Genomic DNA, 20,776 nt, shown 5'->3' with positions numbered 1-20,776 from the left:
TCGTAGCGCGTAGCACGTAGCACGCGCTGGCAATCTAGGTATGTTTATTCTAAGACACAGTGTATTGCGAATTTTGTTGCGTTTAGAGCGTAACAAAGTAAATTACATTGATCATGGCCTCCAGTTGCCGTCAATATTTTAATATGTAAGAATACGTTTGCAGTAAAATTATAAAAAAAACCCCGACATAGTGGACCGATTTTCACGAAGCATGGCTAAGAACACTCCCGACTAACTCATCTTTCAAACAAAAAAAAACTAAATCTAAATCGGATCATCCGTTTGGGAGCTACGATGCCACAGACAGACACACGCAGACAAACACACGCACACAGACAGACAGACAGACAGACATGTCAAACTTATAACAGCCCGTCGTTTTTGCGTCGGGGGTTAAAAAAAGTCACTGACTAAATATTGATCACAGAACACTGATCAGTCCGAAAATGAAGATCATTATCGCTTCATTATTTGCTAGTGTTACAGGTCACTCGGTATAAAAGTTTACCATCTCAATACACATACCGACATAATAGTACTCATAAATCCCCAAAAGATATAAAGAACAACAATTGTTATGGTATTACCTGAATGGGTTCTCCAGGCGTCACGTCGAAAATATCCAGCAGAGCAGATTGGCTATCGCCGTTTCGGGTCCATTGCACTATCTTGTGAATTTTCCCTTCATCTATAACAAAGGTAATATTGTGTTAGTAGTTGCCAGCTTACGTAGAAGAAAAAGGAAAGTACCGTAAAAACCTCGGTTTATGTGTTTTCGTGAAAAATACACAGCTGAATAGAGAGCGGGATAGGTAAAAACTTATGGGATGGCCCTTTTATCTAGTGTTGTAGTAAAATGATGATGTATTTACATGAAGTGTAGACTTTAGACTGTCTGGATTTGTACGCAATATGGTTTTAATGGGTTATTTAGATTCCGCGCGTTATATAATTTGACTAAATACAGTAAATTGTTTATCCCAATAAGCCTTGTTACCCTTCGGGTTGGAAGGTCAGATGACAGTCGCTTTCGTAAAACTAGTGTCTACGCCAAATCTTGGGATTAGTTGTCAAAGCGGACCCAGGCTCTCATGAGCCGTGGCGAATGCCGGGACAACGCAAGAAGGATAAATAATAAAAAGGAAATATTATGTTAATTTCAGCTTCATGAAACCTCTATTCGGTAACAGTTATGTACCACGTGTATATTATTATGATATTTATGATACTACTTAATTTGATGTATGTAGAAACATATGCAGATGCCACTAAAATAAATACCTAATTATTAATAACAAGAAGACACAAAAAGTAGCATATGTCACTCTCCATCCCTTCAACTATCTCCACTTTTTAAGTGGAGATGATTTTTTTAGAAGAGTGATTTTTTAAATCACGTCGATTCGTCGCTCCGTTTTGCCGTGAAAGACGGACAAACAAACAGACACACACACTTTCCATTTATAATATTAGTATGGATTTACACTTAAGAAGCGTTAGTCAACCGTTTTTAATTATAATTTTATTACCTATACGTTTCTTTGATTATTCAACCATTAGTACTTGTAGGAATGTGCCTGACGTGTGTGGTTACCGCTAGGTTACAGACGTACTTTGATCTTGTGACTGAAAGGCATATTGTATTTATTATCTTATTACGTTTTCACAGAAAATGTCAAGCTCCATTACATTAGGAATAGATTAAATAAATACCTCCTTTTATGAGTACATCGAAAAGGAATATGAAAAAATGTGGTTGCTTTCATTGAGAGAGAAATATTGAATACTTAATATAGTACGTAACATCCTGTTGCGTTATATGTTATTAATTTTGTGAAATATAAATGCCTTGGTATAACGTATATTATAGGATATACATAGAATGTTTAGAACGCTTATTTCCTCGATGTTGAAACGAAAACAAATGTAATCACAAGCACAACGTACGTAAGTTGTTTTGTTAAAACTTTTCTTCCCTTCTTCCACACATTTCACGCCAAAAGACAAATAATTTAACGCTACAAATTAGGACCAGGAAAGTTGCTTCGTTCTATGAAACGCGTAAAACGTCAACTTTAATATAATACAGAACAATGAGTCACTCAACAAAGTAGGTACTAAATTTAAGGTCCCGTATCCCTACCTCCATTTAAAACTTCACCTTACCGGTTTAATCAACTTTCGGCTAGTTTGACGACCTTTAGCGAGGGTCGACACAAACACGACGAGTCACGAATCCGAATAGTATTCATTTCTCCACTTCCCTAACTACCTACAGGGTAAATTATAAGGGCACGTCAAAATAAAGCCTCCAATTAAATTGACTCGTTAGTTGTTCCAACAATAGTCACGAAAGCATTGTTAGCAACCTTAGGTCACCTGTTTCGCTCGTAACTATGAAAAAATATTTACATAAACATTTCAATTGCTTCACGTTTTAAATAGCCCGTAATAGTCACGAGGTTCATTGAAGAATTCACATTAATCATAACCGGAAAAAAATAAGTTTATGCAAAGAAATGTTCATGCTCCTTTCAAGACTCTGACCATTGTTACCGGTTTTGATTCTCAAGAAAACAGCACAAGTCAGCGAAGAAACACAATAGAGAGCACGTGACTACACAAAGTGAGCGACGACATTGTAACATTTGTAGCTTCGTAAGGTTACGCTTCGATCCGCAGTCTCCTTTCAAAGAGGCCGAATCACGAGCGAATTAATATTCGGCCCACGAATCTTAATAGCTAATTGGATTACAGGCATGTACCGAAATTACCTAACCCGGTTACGCACAATAGTAGCTATATGTGTGTTCGGGCCCCGGCCTCAGACGGAACGGCGGCAAAGCTTCGCATTGTTATTGTGTTTGTTAAGTTATAGTTGCCCTGCTATACACCAGTGATTGTATTAAGCCCGTTGTTCCATATGAATGGTAATGCGTACCGATGCTGATCGCGCCTAACAAGAGCGCTGAGTTGCCTTTATTTGTATTATTGGCGCAAAAGGTTTTGTCAGCGAGACGCTTATCTCTTATGACATGATTCCTGATTTGTTTCGTGTCTTAGTTATTTACATGGAATCAGCTAGCACTATTGGATTATTAGTGAGGAGAAAAGCCGGGAACGTACTATTTATACAAAATATGTATCATCAAATAAAGTGGATGAAATAATCAAATCCTAAATGGCGTGCGTTCCATTAAAATCCATAATTTAGTGCAAAACTGAGCGAAAGTGCCATTGCGAGTGGTATGTTTGACGAGGTGCCAGAGTCCATTAGCTATCACACGACTTTGATTGACACAGACAAGTAGGTGGCGGTAAATTTTGTCCCGGTGGGGTGCGAGCGGAAAGGGCTGTCACTACGTTTGCATATCATACGCACCTTTTAGGTGAATTCAGACACGCGGTATACGATAACAATCTGGTTTTAACATCAGTGCATCACTTTTACACTCACACTTTAACACTATGCGGTACATTCACAATGCGCGGTGTAAAAATATCGAGATCAATTTAGTATCATATTTCAGATAGCTGAATGTATTCTTGCTCCTAAATGATGCTGTCAAGCTTTTGCTTTTAGCAAAGTAAAGCTAGGTTCGCCTATTTAAGGACACAAAGTAGCACAGTGTATTAGATATTCCCTTCATCTAGATAGCAGTCAGTATCAAACAAAGTTTATTTAATTTACCTGCATTGTAGACGGGCCGTACGTTTTTTTCATGAGATAGGAGGAAAACAAGCCTACAAGAAATAAAATCATTAAAACCATTAAATGTTTGTAGTTACAAAATATTTGTCACGTCACGTCAAAAAAATAATGTAAGTTATAGAAATGAATTATAATTACATACTAACCACCTGCTGATTATGTTACAAAGAAACATGTAATCTAATCATAAATATTTCTTAATAAAAACAAATATTATACTTACTTACATACCTAGTTACTGATATAATTTATATTTAACCACATTTCGGAGAAATTGATTGAATATGTGGAGGTTAATAAATACCTTCTGGCACTTTGATGTTGATTCCAATTCAATACCAAGAAAACGACCTCTTCATTCTCCAAAAAAAAATGTATCAGAACACTAGTTAATATAACACAGAGAGACACTTGCAAACCTCACTTTATCAACCTACGCATTCTGACATTACCACCTTTTTACATACTAGAAATGGCCTCCTTTGTCCGAAAAAATATGAATAAATTTGAATTCAGTAAGAGTACTCGATGAAAAGGTAAAATAGTCCCTCCAGAACCAATACTAGACATCTGGGTAATTCCATGATAACTTGCGTTACATTTAAAACGCAAAGTTGTCAAACAAAGGTTATTTGTGGCTTGATTTATACTTAAATACCTTTTTTTGCTGGTGCACCATTTAATACACTAAATCTCATTAAACTAAAGTGGAAATTTGAAACATAATCATTTTCTGGCCTCAGTACACTAAAATGAGGTGGTAACTTTCGTTACAGAAATTGGACATGGGTTTTTAAAGCATCATTTAAATACGATTTTTTTATTTCCATATTGGTTTACGAATTTTCTTGTAACTTAAATCGTGTCAGTCAAGAGTACAGGTACGAGTATGTTTATGTAGCAAAAAGGAATCTTAATATTTTTCAATTATGAAAATAACCATGCAAAACATTGGTAACTTGCGTTTCAAGAAATCAGTAACTTTTGTTACGTCCGAATGAAACGTATTTTTTTATAGTTAGTGATCGAAATATGAAGTAAAAGTTACAGAAGTAAAAAAATACAGGATTCCTTGATTTTTAGGAATATGAGGGAAGGTTATATTATTTCCCCCAAAAAAGATATTCAGTTTTCAATAATTTTTTGGATTTTTTGAATATTATGTTATAAAGTATAGTATTTTTCTAAAAATGTCAGCTACTTCTTCTGTCTTGATTAGTTCAGTTTACGCACGTATCTTAAAAAGCACGCATTTTAAACTTTTAAAAAATTGGCATACTTAGTTAAACTCAGTTTATAAAAAAAATAATCGGTTCCAGTAAGGTCTAGAGCAAAGAACATTACCCTATAACCAGATTTTTAAAATTCTGACCTCAAAAAATTGATTTTTTTCGCTCTCTGCCATGGAATTACCCATCTACAAAAAAGGCCCGTTTTACCAAGCGATACAAATTTACAACCAACTACCCACAAATTTCAGAAAAATAGATAACATAAACACATTTGTAACTAAACTAAAGACTCACCTAATCCAAAAGAGCTATTATTCGATACAAGAATTTATGGAAGACAGAAAAACATAATCTTACCTTTCCCGTACAATGAGTATTCCTATTTTACAGTAGGTACCTAGTTAAGTTCTATATTGTAAACCCTAGTTATAAGGACTTTGCTACACCCCATTGGGGTCCATGTGAATCTTTTTATATATATTGTAACACCAATTGTACATACCATGGTTCGCAATAAATATTTACTTTACTTTACTTTACAGCTAATTGTCTTCAGATCCAACGTCCCGTCCTACTTATAATGTATAATTTTATAATTCTAGCATCTTTTTTTTATAAATAGGTCGGATGTATAAGCCACGAATTTCAATTGAAAAACGAGCAAGTGAAAGGATTCTATAGTTGAACCACGAGCGAAGCGAGTGGTTCGAGAATAGAATCCTGAACTTGCGAGTTTTTTAACACACGAGAAGTAAAATACATTTGCACCCGAGTGTAACACACAACTTTTCCCCTCACTATAGCGAGGAAACTACAACGCAAAAAATGCGTTTATCACTGCTTCCACAGGTGGTAAATCATCTTTATTACTAGATTCACCTACTTTTATCAATTTTAAAGCAGTTAATTTGACTTTATTCAAGGTCAAATTACTTTACCCACTAGTGGATAAAATGCGTTTTTACCCGCTGGTATTAAAGGACAAAACACGTGTTTCCGAGCTAGTGAGGGGAAAATTATATTTTCACCACACCAACTGGTAAAGGCTTATTTTACTATTCAAAAACAGATAGCAAAATTGCATTTTATCCACAAGAGTGCAAAGTAATTTCATACAAATTTTAAGTTGATGATCAATCATAAGGTAGTATTGACGTTTACATGATGACTTTGAATCATAAATGTTAGAAACATTGTAGATTTCGGGAGTTATACAAAAATCGTTCTTCTCTGGGAGTTATGAAATTTATAATACTCGTACCTTACTTTTTATATCTATTAACACATTTTTTACATTGCGAGTGTGATATTAAAATCATTGTGTGTAACTCGGGCCGTAAGAATATTCCAAACTACAATCTTTAAATCGATCCGGCAAGCCGTTGCGATTTAACTTACTCTCGTTAGCAATTTTTCCGCCCCGCGTTTCACAATGTACTATTATAATTAGAGAGCGGATTTCAGGTAGCGATTTAAATATGAATATGGATATGACATGTATAATTTAGTAATTTTTCTACACGCAAAAATAATAATAATTAACTAGTTTTTGCTCGCGGCTCCGCTCGCGTTAAATTCGAAAATTGCGATATGCTCCATAGAAACTTCCATCCCCCCATTTTAGGGATGTGGGGGGTTAGAAAGAGACAAAAAGTAGTCAATGTCGCTCTCCATCCCTCCAACTATCTCCACTAAAAAAATCACGTCAATTCGTTGCTCCGTTTTGCCGTGAAAGACGGACAAACAGACAGACACACACACTTTCCCATTTATACGAGTAATATTAGTATGGATAATAGCTAATGTAAGAGCAGCATCAGACATTCGAGCGCATCAAAACATAGTTTTAAATCAGAATCAGCACACAACCACACATAGTATATAACCTATACATACTCATAAGATTGAGCATAGTCGGGCCACGTCGGCGTATATTAGACAAGTTTACCGAGTGCTCAACGCATTGACACAAGTATTTGGTTGATGCGATAATAGCGAACACGGGAAAGCATTCACCAAAGTTGTCTGCAAGCGGCCCGGGCCGGGGCGAGGGAAATCTGTTTAAGGGCAACGGTAGTGGTGGGATGGTTACGGGAATGTTCCAATTTCAGGGATTACACCAGTTGTCTAATCAAAAGAGTAGCTAAGAGCGTCAGTTTTTTCGAATAAATTAAAAAGTTTCAAAAACAAATTTAGATTCAGATTCAGATTCAGATTAGCACATATTATTAAAAAGTTTCAAAAACAAATTTAAATTAAGAAAAGCAATCATCGCGCTTCGATTAAGTGTCTAGAATATAACCTAACCACAAAAATAAAATTTTGTTAAATGTCGGGGACATAGGGGACCGATTTTCATGAACAGTCCCGACTCGACAAATTCAGCTTTCAAATAAAAAGAACTAAATCAGTTCATCCGTTCGGGAGCTACGATGCCACAGACAGACTACGACTACGATGACACAGACAGACAGACAGACAAACAGACGTCTGACAGACACGTCAAACTTTATAACACTCCGTCGTTTTGCGTCGAGGGTTAAAAACACAAATTACTACTACAAAGAAATTTCAAAATAATTTTTATGTACTGCAAAAGTATATGGAGAAATTATGAATGGATTCATTGATAAATTCGCCATCCACTTTTGCAGCTGATAGTACTTACATGAAGTTATTTATTATTTATCGTATGGCATATATACACTCAACGTCACTGGATTACAATTGTAAAATGGAGACTTAAATTAAATTAAATTAAATTAAGTACAAACGTATTTATTGATAGTTCAGGGAATGTTAGTAGGTACATCACTATGCCCCTACACGGTCTAAGCCTTGAGACACAGTGTAATGGGTTACTACTAATATTAGGGCTGGTATTAATTTAATGGGTATTTATCGAATGGCACAGGTGCAGATACGTACATGTGATTAAACGTGCTATTAGGTAATGCTATTATTAAATCTTATTATAAATAGGTAACTAAATGTTAAATTTTATCATGTGTATCGTTCGATTCGATATTTCGGTTCATAATTTAAGGATTTTGAGGGTTATATCCATTCACTAAGTTATTGGTTTGTAGTTATTGAGAAACACATTCTGAACGTTTTATTTATGCGTATTTCAAGAATACATAATAAACCCGAATATCTTACGTTGAGCAATATGTTAATATTGGAATTGGTTAGCTCGAAAGCTTATGCACCTTTTTTTGCATAAATTAACCTGTATGATTATTGATTAAATAATATATATAATCAAATCATTAAATTGTAGTACAGTTTTTTATGTTTTAGGGTTCCGTACCTCAAAAAGGAAAAACGAAACCCTTATAGGACCACTCGAGCGTTGGTCTGTCCGTCTGTCACAGGCGATTTTCTCCGAACTACTGAACCGATTAACTTGAAATTTGGCAGACTTATGTAAACCTGTGACCCAAAGACGGACATGTAATTAAAATACAGAAAATTTAATCTTAGGGACCACTTTTGGGGAGCAAAAGTGAAAATTAAAAGTCAAGTTCTTTGAACTATATTGTGTCACAGTATATTACATGAAAGAGCTTTTTATAAGTTTTTGAAAAATATTTTCTTTTAATAATTTTTAGTTAAGTCATTCCGAAGTAATTTAAGAATGTAGGCAAAACATTACCATCCCCCCACCCCCCGTTTCACCGAAACTAGTTAGCGTAAAATTTTCAAAAAAATATACGAGATAACCATATAAGTATCTCTAGATTACAGGAAAACCTATGAGAAATCTACAGTCAAGCATAAGTCGGACTTAAAAGGAAAAAAAAAACAAATTCCGAATTTCACTAACTGCCGCTGCAAGAACCTACCAAACCTCCTAAAATTGTGTAAGCGCGTTTGATAATGACACATAAATTAATTTTTGTTTCGTTATTTTTGGAAATTGTTCAAAATATTGATAATGGGACCTTTTGTAAGTTAGCTGTGATGACTGAACGAAGAAAGTAGATATATTTTATTTTGCTGTACGGAACCCTTAAACCGCGAGTCCGACTCGGTTTTTTATTTCATGTATCTCACAGACTAACATACACATACGTTTTTGACCCTTCTGGTATACGAGCGTGCTCCAATTAGTGAAAGTTTCACCAAGAATCAATAGTTGACGTTTACCTTATCAATATTCCAGGGGTATTGAATGATAGATTGGTTCCGTCTCTGTTCGCCGGCTAATCAGGTCGCGTCAGTCGACAAACTAGATTACATTGTCTGTAGGAATGAGATGTGTTACGCAGCTTTTCGAAAACATCCCACAGAGGACGTGTCAGCTGTGATTACCTGACCCTTTAGCACAGCTTGCCTTGTCGCGCGCGAGACCATACATCAAGCGCGACTTCAAGTATGGACTCGCACGACACGAGTCGCATGCGACAAGGCAAGTTGTGCTAGAGAGGCAGATATTGTATTTTTGTGCGTCATGTCATACTAAATGTCATCAAAATGACGCAAGTCACTAAGAATGTCGCAAATCGGTGTCGAATGTCGGTAATTACACAGCTTAGTAGAAAACGCCTCATTTACGTTGCGTTTCGGCTTTTATATGGAAGTTGCAGTAGTTGGCAATTACGCATAAAATCTATCTTAAAAAAATCAACTTTTTTCACTTTATGAATGTAGATTATCGCTGAAAAAGCTAAATCGCTGCACAAAACTGACAGAGATTTAACTTTTTTGTTAGCAACTGACGCTAATTTTGGGTCCCAATTTCTGAAAATTCCCTGGCAGGCAAGCTTGACGGTCGCACGATAAATGATAAAACATCAGGCCATTATCGCCAGGATAGGGACGGCCTGATGCTTTATCATTTATCGCGCGACCATACTTGCCTGCCCGGTGCCGTAGCCGAATGGCATTTCTGCGACGCGAAACGAAAACGAAACGAAACTGCCTGGCTGGCAAGAGCGATAGAGATAGATAATATCTACGAGCGTTTCGTTTCGTGAGCGTTTGTGCCATTCGGTTACGTACCCTGGTATCTATTTTTACCTCTCACCTTCGATAATCGTACGTTCGAGGCGAGAAACTCGTACCATCTAAATGGGGCTTTAAGCTTAGTTACCTACCTATTACAGAATAGGTAGGTAACTAAGCTTAAAGCCCCATTTAGATGGTACGAGTTTCTCGCCTCGAACGTACGATTATCGAAGTACGAGAAAAAATATCGTATCATGTAAACTATGCCGTACGATATCGCACGAGAGGGGGCGATAATCGCCTCGCCTTTGATATTTGTATGTCTCCGTGTAAACAAAACTCATATGCAAGAATCGTATACGAGTTTATACGCTACTCCGTCGAAATGAATTCAGTATAGAAATCATGTAAAACATGGTGTTTTTATATTTAGAGCTAAGTACCTCTCAGTAACCTCTCAGTCACTGCTAAAACCAAAAATTAATTCGGCTTATTAATATTATAGAGTTAATGTTTACTGGTATTTTACCCCATATACCTATACCTATGGGGCAACATGCTTACTATCATTTAAAATGTTATCTATATTCTATGTTCAATAATATCCTAAACCTAATCGCAACCAAGATTTTATTAGCTAGGTAACGCTACGGTCGAATTAATTCTTTTCCCTATTGTATATTATTTAGACCGTCATAAACAATTTACCTATAGTGTTTTTAATATTATTGGGTACCTACTATTCAACTTAAATTCAAATAAATCCAAGGTAAATTTACCCCATATTATAAAAAAGCATATACTATATGTGTTTATAATTAATTAATTAGCAACTAAGCACGCAAGTTGACAGGCAAAACTCGTATGAAAATCGGTTCGCTCCGATTCGTGCGATAATCGCACGTTCGAGAAAAAATGTCATACGAGAACCGGTTTAGACGAGTCGAGAAATGTTATGGAAATATCGCCCGAAAATTCTACTCTCCGTCTAAACTATTTCGCCTGGCGATAATCGCCTGGCGAAACTCGCATACGATACTCGTATGCGAGTTTTTATTTCTCGCACGAATGTAAACGTTTTTGTACGATACTCGCCAGGCGATTATCGCATACGATAATGTCATACGAGTTTCTCGACCACGACGGGCGAGAAACTCGTACCATCTAAATGGGGCTTTAAACAGGATATTATTTTTTAAATATAAATTATTTTGTTGAAATTGTTTTATAAAACATCGGTCACTTGAGTCATTGATTTCAAATAAATTATTGGCAAAAAAGAACAATATTTTATTATCCGTCCGGTACAAGAACATACAATTAATTATACCTATTTGCGTTTTACTTGCCTTGATATTTTTAATAATTTATAGCATTTTTAATTATTTGAAAACTTAAAAGTGTTCATGTCATAGGTACTTTTATAAGCGTGTAAATCTAGTATGTGCGGAATTTTAATAAAATAAAATAAAAAAATACGGTCATACATATATTAGGTACATGTATTTATTAGATATGTATTTTGTATATTTTGTATGCAGTTGCCTGTCTGTCAAATGTATGTCAATTTGCCAATCAATAATATCAGTTTTAGATAACCCATCAAGGTAAGACTTTTTTTGGTGAAGGTATTAGGTAGGCTATATAATCTGTGGCATGTCTAATTACTAACATTGAACCAGTGACACAAACATACGATCTCTAAACCGTCGCGGAGAATTTGCCGTGGTCATTAATTTCCCGATCACGCCCGGCCGAAATAATTAAACAATCCCACAGTGGAATTGCCAGACTAATCAATTTGATAAGGAAACGATATTATGTACCTCTTCCTATAAACAATAATAAATAGGTATGCATGTCTGTGAATATCACCTTGTTAACTGATAAAAAATATCAATGTGAAGCAATACCTCCACCTAAAATATACTTTCATTTTTTTTACTTAACCAAAAGATCCTCGTGGCGCTTCCATCTTCAAAAACAAAAATCCCTCTCAAGAAGTGAATTAAATCGAATTAAGAACGGATGAATATCGAACAAATACGCGAAGGCGTAAACAAAATTCTTTAATTATCTTTTCATATTTTCCACGCAAACGGGCACAGGGCTCCAGAAAGCCGTCTCAAAAGAAATAATCCCGCAATCCAATAAAGATTTCGCTTCGACAGGCCTAAGTGAAAACTTTTTTGCGATCCCCGAACAATATAAGTTTTATTCCTCCAAGTGGTATAAATTCCAAACACAAAGTAGCTGTAACCTCTTTATTGCTTTTCATACAGGGGTCGGTTTAACGTATAGATTTACCTGTTACCGATGGCTATGACTTTTTGCGGGTTTAGAGTTCCGACATGACTAAAAGTGCCTTAAACCTTTTACGTGTTTCCTAAAAGGTTTTGTGTTGTTTGTATTTATAAATTATATTCTAAGATTGTCTACCTAGGTCCTAGTTGTTTCTTGTTTATCTCGCATATGCGGATAAAATCTCAAAACGTTTGAAATCAATTGACCCTGTAATGAGCTAATTATTTTATGCAACAGGCGTTTAAAGGAGGTCAAAAAAGATGAGTGGCGTGAGTAACAATTTGAGGCGAAGCCGAAAATTGTTATTAAGACGCCACGAGTATTTTTTGACTCAGTTAAACACCGTTGCATACAATACTTTTTCTACGACCATGCGCTTAGTTTTTAATAGTTTTCTTGAATAACCTTTGTGAAATTCACACCGTTTCCTTTATTTTGACGCAAAGGTTTGCACTGTCAGCTCAGGTGCCCATAGCCTTCCCGCGCACGCGAGCAGTATCGTTATAACAATGCGTTGCCATGGTTACAGAGCCAAACAATGCGTTTTCAGTTTTTTCGATTCTGCGCGCATGCGCTGAAAGTCAGCGGACGCTGGCTATGGGAATAGACTTTTATGTAGGGTTTTAAAGATCTATACACGACCCTGTAAATGACGAATAACAGTTCGGAAGTAGAAAAAAACATTAATAAAATCTACCTGTGTCCTCGTAAGTTTTGCTGACTTATCCCGTACCGTTAAGCGCGTAGTTTTTCAATTTTACGACGCACCCGAAACTTGATTGGTTCTCACGGATTTTCCCTTATCTTTGGCATTCTCATAACTCGAACATATCAAACGTAATAGAAAATCGTGCGGGCAAAATGAAGATCGTTAGAAATTTATTCGTTTTTGTAAGTGGGGTTGGATAAATTCCGCGATTAGCAGTTGGAGCGAATTTGGTCCGGCCGTTTTATCGCGATTCGCAATATGTATTTTATAGACGCCGTAAATCGAGAAGCGCGGCTTTTTAACGTTTGCCTACGGACTACGGACCACAGATCACAGTCGAAATTAATGGGGGACATAAGGCGACTCACGTATTCGGTGCCATATTCATTGAGTGTGAGAGCGCGATTGCTATTTTAATTGCATCCACGACTTCATGTTCATGTCAATTATACATATCACAACCAATTCTTGTAGAACTGACTATAAAAACTTCCGTGAGATTAGAACATAATATTACAATGGGGTAAGTATTTGACATTTAACACAAATCATTTCATACCAAGCCTGAAAGCACTGGAAGATTAACATAGTAGGCAGCAGTTATTATTAGACGAAATGTCTATGTTATAAAATTATTTTGATATGATGACATAGACTTTTCGTAAACATTCCATAATGTAGAGCCCAATGGGGATAGTCTATGCTCCGAACATTCGGCCCACTTTTACGAGATTCGTCGCTCGAAATTTTATGTGACTATCAAATGGATAGGCCCGCTGCTCCCTGACCCGTTTGAAAATGTATGTCTCCAATCGATATGAATAATTGTTCTTTACTACAATAACGCAGTCCTCTGTTACACGGTGGTGATTTGGTGAAGTTTTAATAACAGTTAATGGTGAGTTAATGGTGCGATGAAACTTTACATTAATTGTTTAGGGGTTTTCAAAAAGTTGAAAATAGAGCAGAGGTAATATTTAATATACATAAATGGTTTCGTTCCAGAAAAATAAAATCAATTGATATAAAAAATAGACGGATGACTAGATTATCTTCTATAACGTTGTTTGTGATCATCACTTTGATGAATTTTCTTTAACAACCCGGAAAAAGAAACGTCTTCACTTTGGGGAAATATCAAAACAAATGACTCACCGGTTATTTATCCCATAAATGTAATATTTGCGATGGAAGGTCGTTATTCCAAACACGTTCCAAAGGTGTATTTTTAAAGCAGGCTTTCTCGGTGGCCAGCATTAGGGATGCCGCGGCCGCGCCCTCTTCGAAACTTTCTCGGCGCACCTTTTGATATTCAATATACTGTGGGTCCTAAGCAATCCTTTGATGAGATGTTTTATGCAAAAAACGTTGGGTGCCGTTAGCGGGGCGCGAATAAGCGTTCCAAACTGAACACATTAGTATTCTCAAACCCGTCCGGGACGGCGGCCTCCCTCCAGTTTTGGGGGAATAAAAAATCAATGTTTATTTTCGTCGAACGCGATTCGAATGCTAATTACAATCATAACTAATTGCTTGTGTTTGTGTGAAGGCGCGATCATTTTGCAAATCGCCCCGCGAATCATGTGCCAAAACGGGATTTCATTTTCTGGCAATTGAAACTTATTATGACACTTGTTTGCGGGCCATAATTGTTTCGGGCATGTAAACAGATCGTTAAAATCTTGGCACGATACGAGTAGTAACCGCTTCGCTGCAACTCGATCCCTGGGGTTAAACCTAATAATATGATATTTTAGTGAGATGGCCTTAATGAAGCCTGGAAATTTAAATCCTAAGGGGGTTAAAAGGGTATGGATACAATTACTGAGTTTGAACTTGGTTATCAATAATAATGTGGGCTCTGTTGTGAAAATAATGATGCTACACGAGTTATCAAAGTTTTTAACACTGGCCCAGGTGCTTGCGTTACATCGTATCCTTTATGTGCCGGAGCGATAAAGGCAGCTCGCAGTACGGGCAAGGTAAAGGTGTTACAAACTATAAATTACTTGGAAATTCCGTTCCGGAGCATCGTATCGCGGGTGGGCGATAAATATTGTTCAGTTTGGTCCTGCGGCGGTAGGCACATCAATGTAGCTGAGCTTTGAGACGCCCATATCTACACATTTGAGACCACCAAGGTCTGAACAAAGCAAATGTAACTAAGTAGACACACATGGTGGATTGTTTAGAAAACTCTCCACAAAAGCTGTATTTTTCTTAATAAAACATATTCGTACCACTTTATTCTAAATGATTCTTTATAAATTAAGCCTGACCTTTGGCAGCTCACTGTAGAAGGCAGCATGCCCAAAAGTCCAGGATAATAAATAATCTCAGATAAAGATATTCGTTGGTCACAGCGCCTAAATAAAGAGTTGTAGTCGCTTCCATTAGAAGCGGGCCCGACGTGGCCGGACTAAATTTTCCCCCGAAAAGTTCGCGCTCTTCGCTCAAGTTATGCACAAACTGTGAGCGATCCCATCAATTGCCGAGTAAGCCTCTGTACGTATTTCGGATGGTACGATACCTCAACCATACCTTAGCATATCATTTTGCGCGGTCCGCATTTCATGTTTATGGCAAAACTTGGACTTCATGCACTTAGCCAAATGGGTTTCCGATACTTGTAAGCGCCAGTACCCTAACTGTATCGCTATGATCTATGCATGGGAACTTATTTTGTGAGTTATCGCCTACATTACTTCAATGGCGGTATAAATATTTCTAACTTAAAGCGCTTAGGCTGCAGAGCAGAAATATTGCGTGCGCTAACTTTGTGGCGAGCACTTTTCTCGTAAATAAATATTATGGACCGCGGAACATGTAACAAAGTAGCGTACATATTTAAATATCAACTATGTAGTACAGCAGCCTTAAGCCAATCATTTATCCATACCACTTTAATGGCGTAACGGTGAACAGAGTAGATGTAGTACGTGACCTGGGAGTAATCCTAGATTCCAAAATGACTATGAGAGATCATGTGGACTCCATTGTAAACAGGTCATATCGAAGCTTGGGATTTGTTATGAGAACCTGTAAACCTTTTCACAGCCTGTCATGTCTAAAAGTTGTATATTACGCATATGTGAGATCCATCCTTGAATATGCATCACCAATTTGGTCAGTTTGCTATGCTGTTCATAAAGAACGCATCGAAAGAATCCAAAAAGATTTATAGCTCATTTAAATTATAAATTTAAGAAGACATCTGTTGGGTATAAAGGTAACTGCCGGGAATATGACCTTATTTCTCTTGAGGATAGGCGCAAAATGTCTGATATGAGCCTGCTTTTTGATATCATTAGAAATCGTTTAGACTGTCCTGAACTGTTATCTAGCCTTTCATTTCGAGTCCCAAGGCGGCGAACCCGACACACAACTCTCTTTCATGTTCCCTTTCACACTACTAACTATGGTTCTAACTCCGTTCTATCTAGGATCCCTCACTTGTATAACACCGAATTTTCCTCTTCTGATCCTTTTATAGGGTCTAAACATAGATATAAAAAAGATATTTATGCAATTTTGCTCAGTGAAAACGAAAATTTTAATGAAACTGAAACTTAAATGAATAATAAAATCAAAAAATAAAATAAAATCATCGTAACTTTTACTGGGTACTAGGGGAATGCTATGCTGTTTATCGGCCATGGTCTGGTGGGTACTATTGTAAATTCTTGACGTAAGTTTTGTTGGTGTCTGACTTATGAGTATTTATGGGTATTTATACTAGTATTCTAATGAATTAAGTAGGTGGATAGCTATTGAAGCCTTAAGTTACGTAATTATAAGAATACTTAATCAACAACCTGTATGTACTTTAGCCGTTGGAGCATTTGTGTGTATTGCACATTTTGATTGTTTATAAATATAGCGCCGGTAACACCAAATTTTATAGTCGATGCGGTAACCAGGTACTTTAAAATCAGGTCACCGCATTGTCCATAATTTGAGCGTTATCGGGCAAGCGCTACATTTACTTACATCAAATACCGGCCATTACATAATATTCCATATTACACGAGTTCGTTGCAAATATTTGTTAGACATAGTATGTAACAAAATCAGGAGCATATGACGTGAGTAGCGCACGGACCGCCCGCCGCTTCCGAACGCTGGTAACTACATTTCAAAACATCAAAGGACCATAGCGTTTGGCGACTCTGAGCGTCCATAATTATGTCATCAAATAGCTATGAATTTTCCAACTGTGCGGACTGGGCCGTTAAGCCGACTGTGAATTTTAAATCGTTTTTAATAGTACTGCCGGGCAGCAGGCACATATCAAAGCGTAGCGCGTATCTGCAATTTGATTTCTTGCGGCTAATTGCTGAGCTTGCTCGTCCTTGTTTTTGTTGCGCGCTGGAGCCGCTGGATATGCGACAGCGTTGATTGATTCGTAACCTACACCGTTGGCAGTAATTGCCGTTCTCAGGAATACCAAGCGAATTTAACTTGCTATGCGCAAGTAATTCGCTTGTGTTTGTGTTTTGTAGCAAGTACAAATTATACACTGAAAAGGATTATAGGTAAAGTAGGTACTTTTATCGGGTCGATGCTCCGGTGCCGTGAAGTGCTACGATCGATCGATAGTTTAGGGGACAATGTTGAAAATTCATTATAATTGTTAGTTCAATACGTTTACTCATATTAACTGATTAATAAATAGCGATAGTTTAATTACATAGATGTATCTCGGCAATATTTAATTATAAATAAATTACGGCTCTCACATAATAGCGTCCCAGGAACAGTTATTAAGTAACAAATCTTCCGATATTATAAGTTCCGGCGTCTGAGAGGATTACGAACAAGTCGAATAGTTCGGGAGTTTGTTTGTTTATGCGAGGTAATTCAGGAAACTGCGCGACCGATTTGGGAAATTGTTTCGCCATTTGAAAAGTTTACTCCACCCGACGTACGCCATAAATTGTATCGCTTCCAACAGGAGGAAACATAAAAGCTATTTCAAATACTCAAGTGTGAGAAGTTGATAATGTAGTAACCAAATAAGTATTTAATATTCAGGAGTTTCTAATGCATGTTTCGCGAATATGCGTCGTGACATACATTTTGCAAAGGCGCCTCATAATTACATTTCGAGTTTCTGTTTCAATGTTGATAGGTGCGCATAAACACAACACAACACAGCACACTTTGTTGTACGGCCTGTGTTCGCCCGATATGCAAACATTAACATGTTCTTCATTTGTTTACAAAGGCGCCCTTGATACTAAAGAGTCTCGGCGTTGACGTCTAACTCGGGGAATTTAATTAACTTCCTTACTTCTAAATACTCTTAACGTCTTTGATACCTCGGTTCCCTTTCACTGGCAAACACGTGACTGGGTGTGCACAAGACAGACGCTGTCAAACTTTTATTGAACGGGGAGACGAGGCCGTTTCAAAGTTAGCAACAGTGATTTAGGCGTGATAAAACAAACGAAATGAAAGGATAAAGGCTTGTCGCCCGCGCCCGCCCGCCCGCCGCGAGTGCCGCGATGCAGGCCGCAATGCAGGAGCATCACGCGGTCGTTTCTCATTGTCTGGTAGCACCTCGAGCGCCGCGGCAACTTTCCGCCTCTGCCGGTGCAGTTTAATGCATATTATAACGCGGTAAGCACTCAAAATGGGCTAAGCGGGGAGGCAATATACTCGCAGACGCTAGTACACGAGCATATTCTTTATTGAAAGAGTAAACTGTCCTTTTTCACGGGACGCCTCGAGCTCTTTGTGACGGCCGGAATTTCGTGCAACTTATTTTGCGCTCGAGTGTAAATAATAGCGGCGTAAAAGTACGAGAACATCGAGTTTTTGGGGATTTACTTTTTCTTTTCTGTTTGCGGTTTAAGTACACGGGAGTATTTATTGCGATGCGCCGGTGGCTAATGCATTAAACACTATTGTCGGAGGCGGAGTAATGAGGGAGGTTCGGAACGAGGTAGCGATGTTGTATCGTAGCATTGTGTAGATAAGTTAAAGTAATTATTACGGTACGTGGATATAGCTCGAGAGGGAACGTCAAAGGGAACGTTTAAACAATTTAATATTCTACACACAAGCATTTCAAAGCCAACTCAAACGTACCTCTCCTTTTGGAAAAGTTGTTCCGTAAACGAACCCCCCCTTCGTTAGATATCTACGTGAGTTTAATCCACTCTGCAGTGTTACGGGAAGGCGCTCGGGTTGGAACGATTTTGCTGGAAAATTGGTGAAAATTGCAACAACATGGGCGAAAATTACTACTTGGAGGCGTTGTTTGGAGTGGCGCGTGGAATTTATGCGGCTTGTGCGCTGTGACGAGTAATGACCGCCTCCTTTGGATTCCATATTATAAATATTCTACGAAGAGTTGTGGTCAGCAAGCAGGCGTTCTTATACAGTAATCATCTGAAAAGTTTAATCCAACTCCAATAAGTACTTGGTATTGAGCTCCTAATTTTGAGTTACCTATGTTATTTATAAAGAGCGGATTTCAGGTAGCGATTTAAATATTATATGGATATGACTCGCATAATTCATTATTTTCTACACACAAAAAAAAAACATCAGAACATAAAAGTCCCTTCCCTTTTTGGATGCTTTTGTGAATAGTGGGCCAGAATTATGATGATAATAAATAAAATAAAAAATGTTAATTTTTTTATAGTTTATATATATAAGTTCTTCTTCTTTAATATTTTTTCTACGCATTGCACAGTAAAACTTCTATACTACGACTCAAAGAATAGAAAAATGAAAATAATTCGCTTCCTGTATAGTATACAGGAAGCGAATTATTTTCATTTTTCTATTGAATGAGTTTGTATACAGTAGACTTATATTGACCGGGATATAGACCGTGATTACCTGATATCCCGGTCAATATAAGTCTAATGAAAATAACCGTGAATCATTCAAAACTCTTTTTGTATACAGTGTATACAAACTCATTCATTTAGAATAAAATACTTTTCTTTAAATGTAGTTTGTTACAAAAATAACATCATATGAATCTAAGTATTCAGCAAAGTTTGCGGTGTGCGATGTAATAATAATCGATTGTTAGACCTTTTTATAAACCACATGACGTAGGTATTTAAAAAATTGCACTAGTCATATCCATATTAAAAATCGCTACCTGAGATCCGCCCTCTAGTTATTTACATGCTTACACACTTTTACAGATTTACATGATTAGGTAACTGAAATAAGGAATTAAATAGACAGTAGAACTTTAGAGCGCTAATTCGTCGTAAACTCGAGGTATTTTGCCGCGGTGTAGGTGCTTCTAAAGACTCTAAAGAGGTAGTCTGTGTCCTGGCCCCGGCGCGGCCGCGAGTTCGGCGAGCCGCTGCCGACGCGAGTGCAGGCATAATGTTTCCACTCAGTTTATGCCCGGTTTACATCGCATTATAGCCTAAGCTTGTACAGTCGCGTTTAGAGCTAGCTGCATGTATTAACGCTACAATTACCCTTGTTTCGTAATAATCAAACGTTGAATGCCGTAAATAGAGGCGACTAGAAAGTATGAGAGTATTTTTTAACTTAATTAAGTGCTTCTATGAATTCAATGATCCTATTCAAACAATGCTTATAAAATGTCACATCAATATTATGTATTATTGATCTGCCCGATTCAAAAGTATTTTTTTCGTTGAATTCAGGCACATCAGTGTAACAATCGCTGTGAAATTTAAATGCATTGTTCGAATGTTGCCGCACGTTTATTTCGAAACAACAAAAAGCTTACGTCGATGCTGTTAGTAAATAAATCGCGAAGCTGTCAAAAATTTGGAAACCGTCCGGTATTTTGCTACAAACAATCATGTTTTAATCGGTTTTTCACGTTTTCAACTAAATCCCCTGCTTCATAGCCGT

General features: G+C 37.2%; 1 protein-coding gene across 3 annotated transcripts in view; it reads right to left on the bottom strand.

Annotated features, from left to right (window-relative positions):
* Nucleotides 1-20,776, bottom strand: part of LOC125235507 (semaphorin-2A-like) — a 782,062-nt gene that overhangs the window by 6,935 nt on the left and 754,351 nt on the right. For all 3 annotated transcript variants that reach the window (XM_048142078.1, XM_048142077.1, XM_048142079.1), the window contains one exon: nt 588-688. In XM_048142078.1, coding sequence (XP_047998035.1) covers nt 588-688 — 101 coding nt within the window. The remainder of the gene's footprint in view (nt 1-587; nt 689-20,776) is intronic.

The sequence above is a fragment of the Leguminivora glycinivorella genome, chromosome 17, assembly GCF_023078275.1.
Source record: "Leguminivora glycinivorella isolate SPB_JAAS2020 chromosome 17, LegGlyc_1.1, whole genome shotgun sequence".
Taxonomy (NCBI): Eukaryota; Metazoa; Arthropoda; class Insecta; order Lepidoptera; family Tortricidae; genus Leguminivora; species Leguminivora glycinivorella.
Note: the sequence above shows the minus strand (reverse complement) of the source record. Positions and strands in the feature narration are given on the sequence as shown.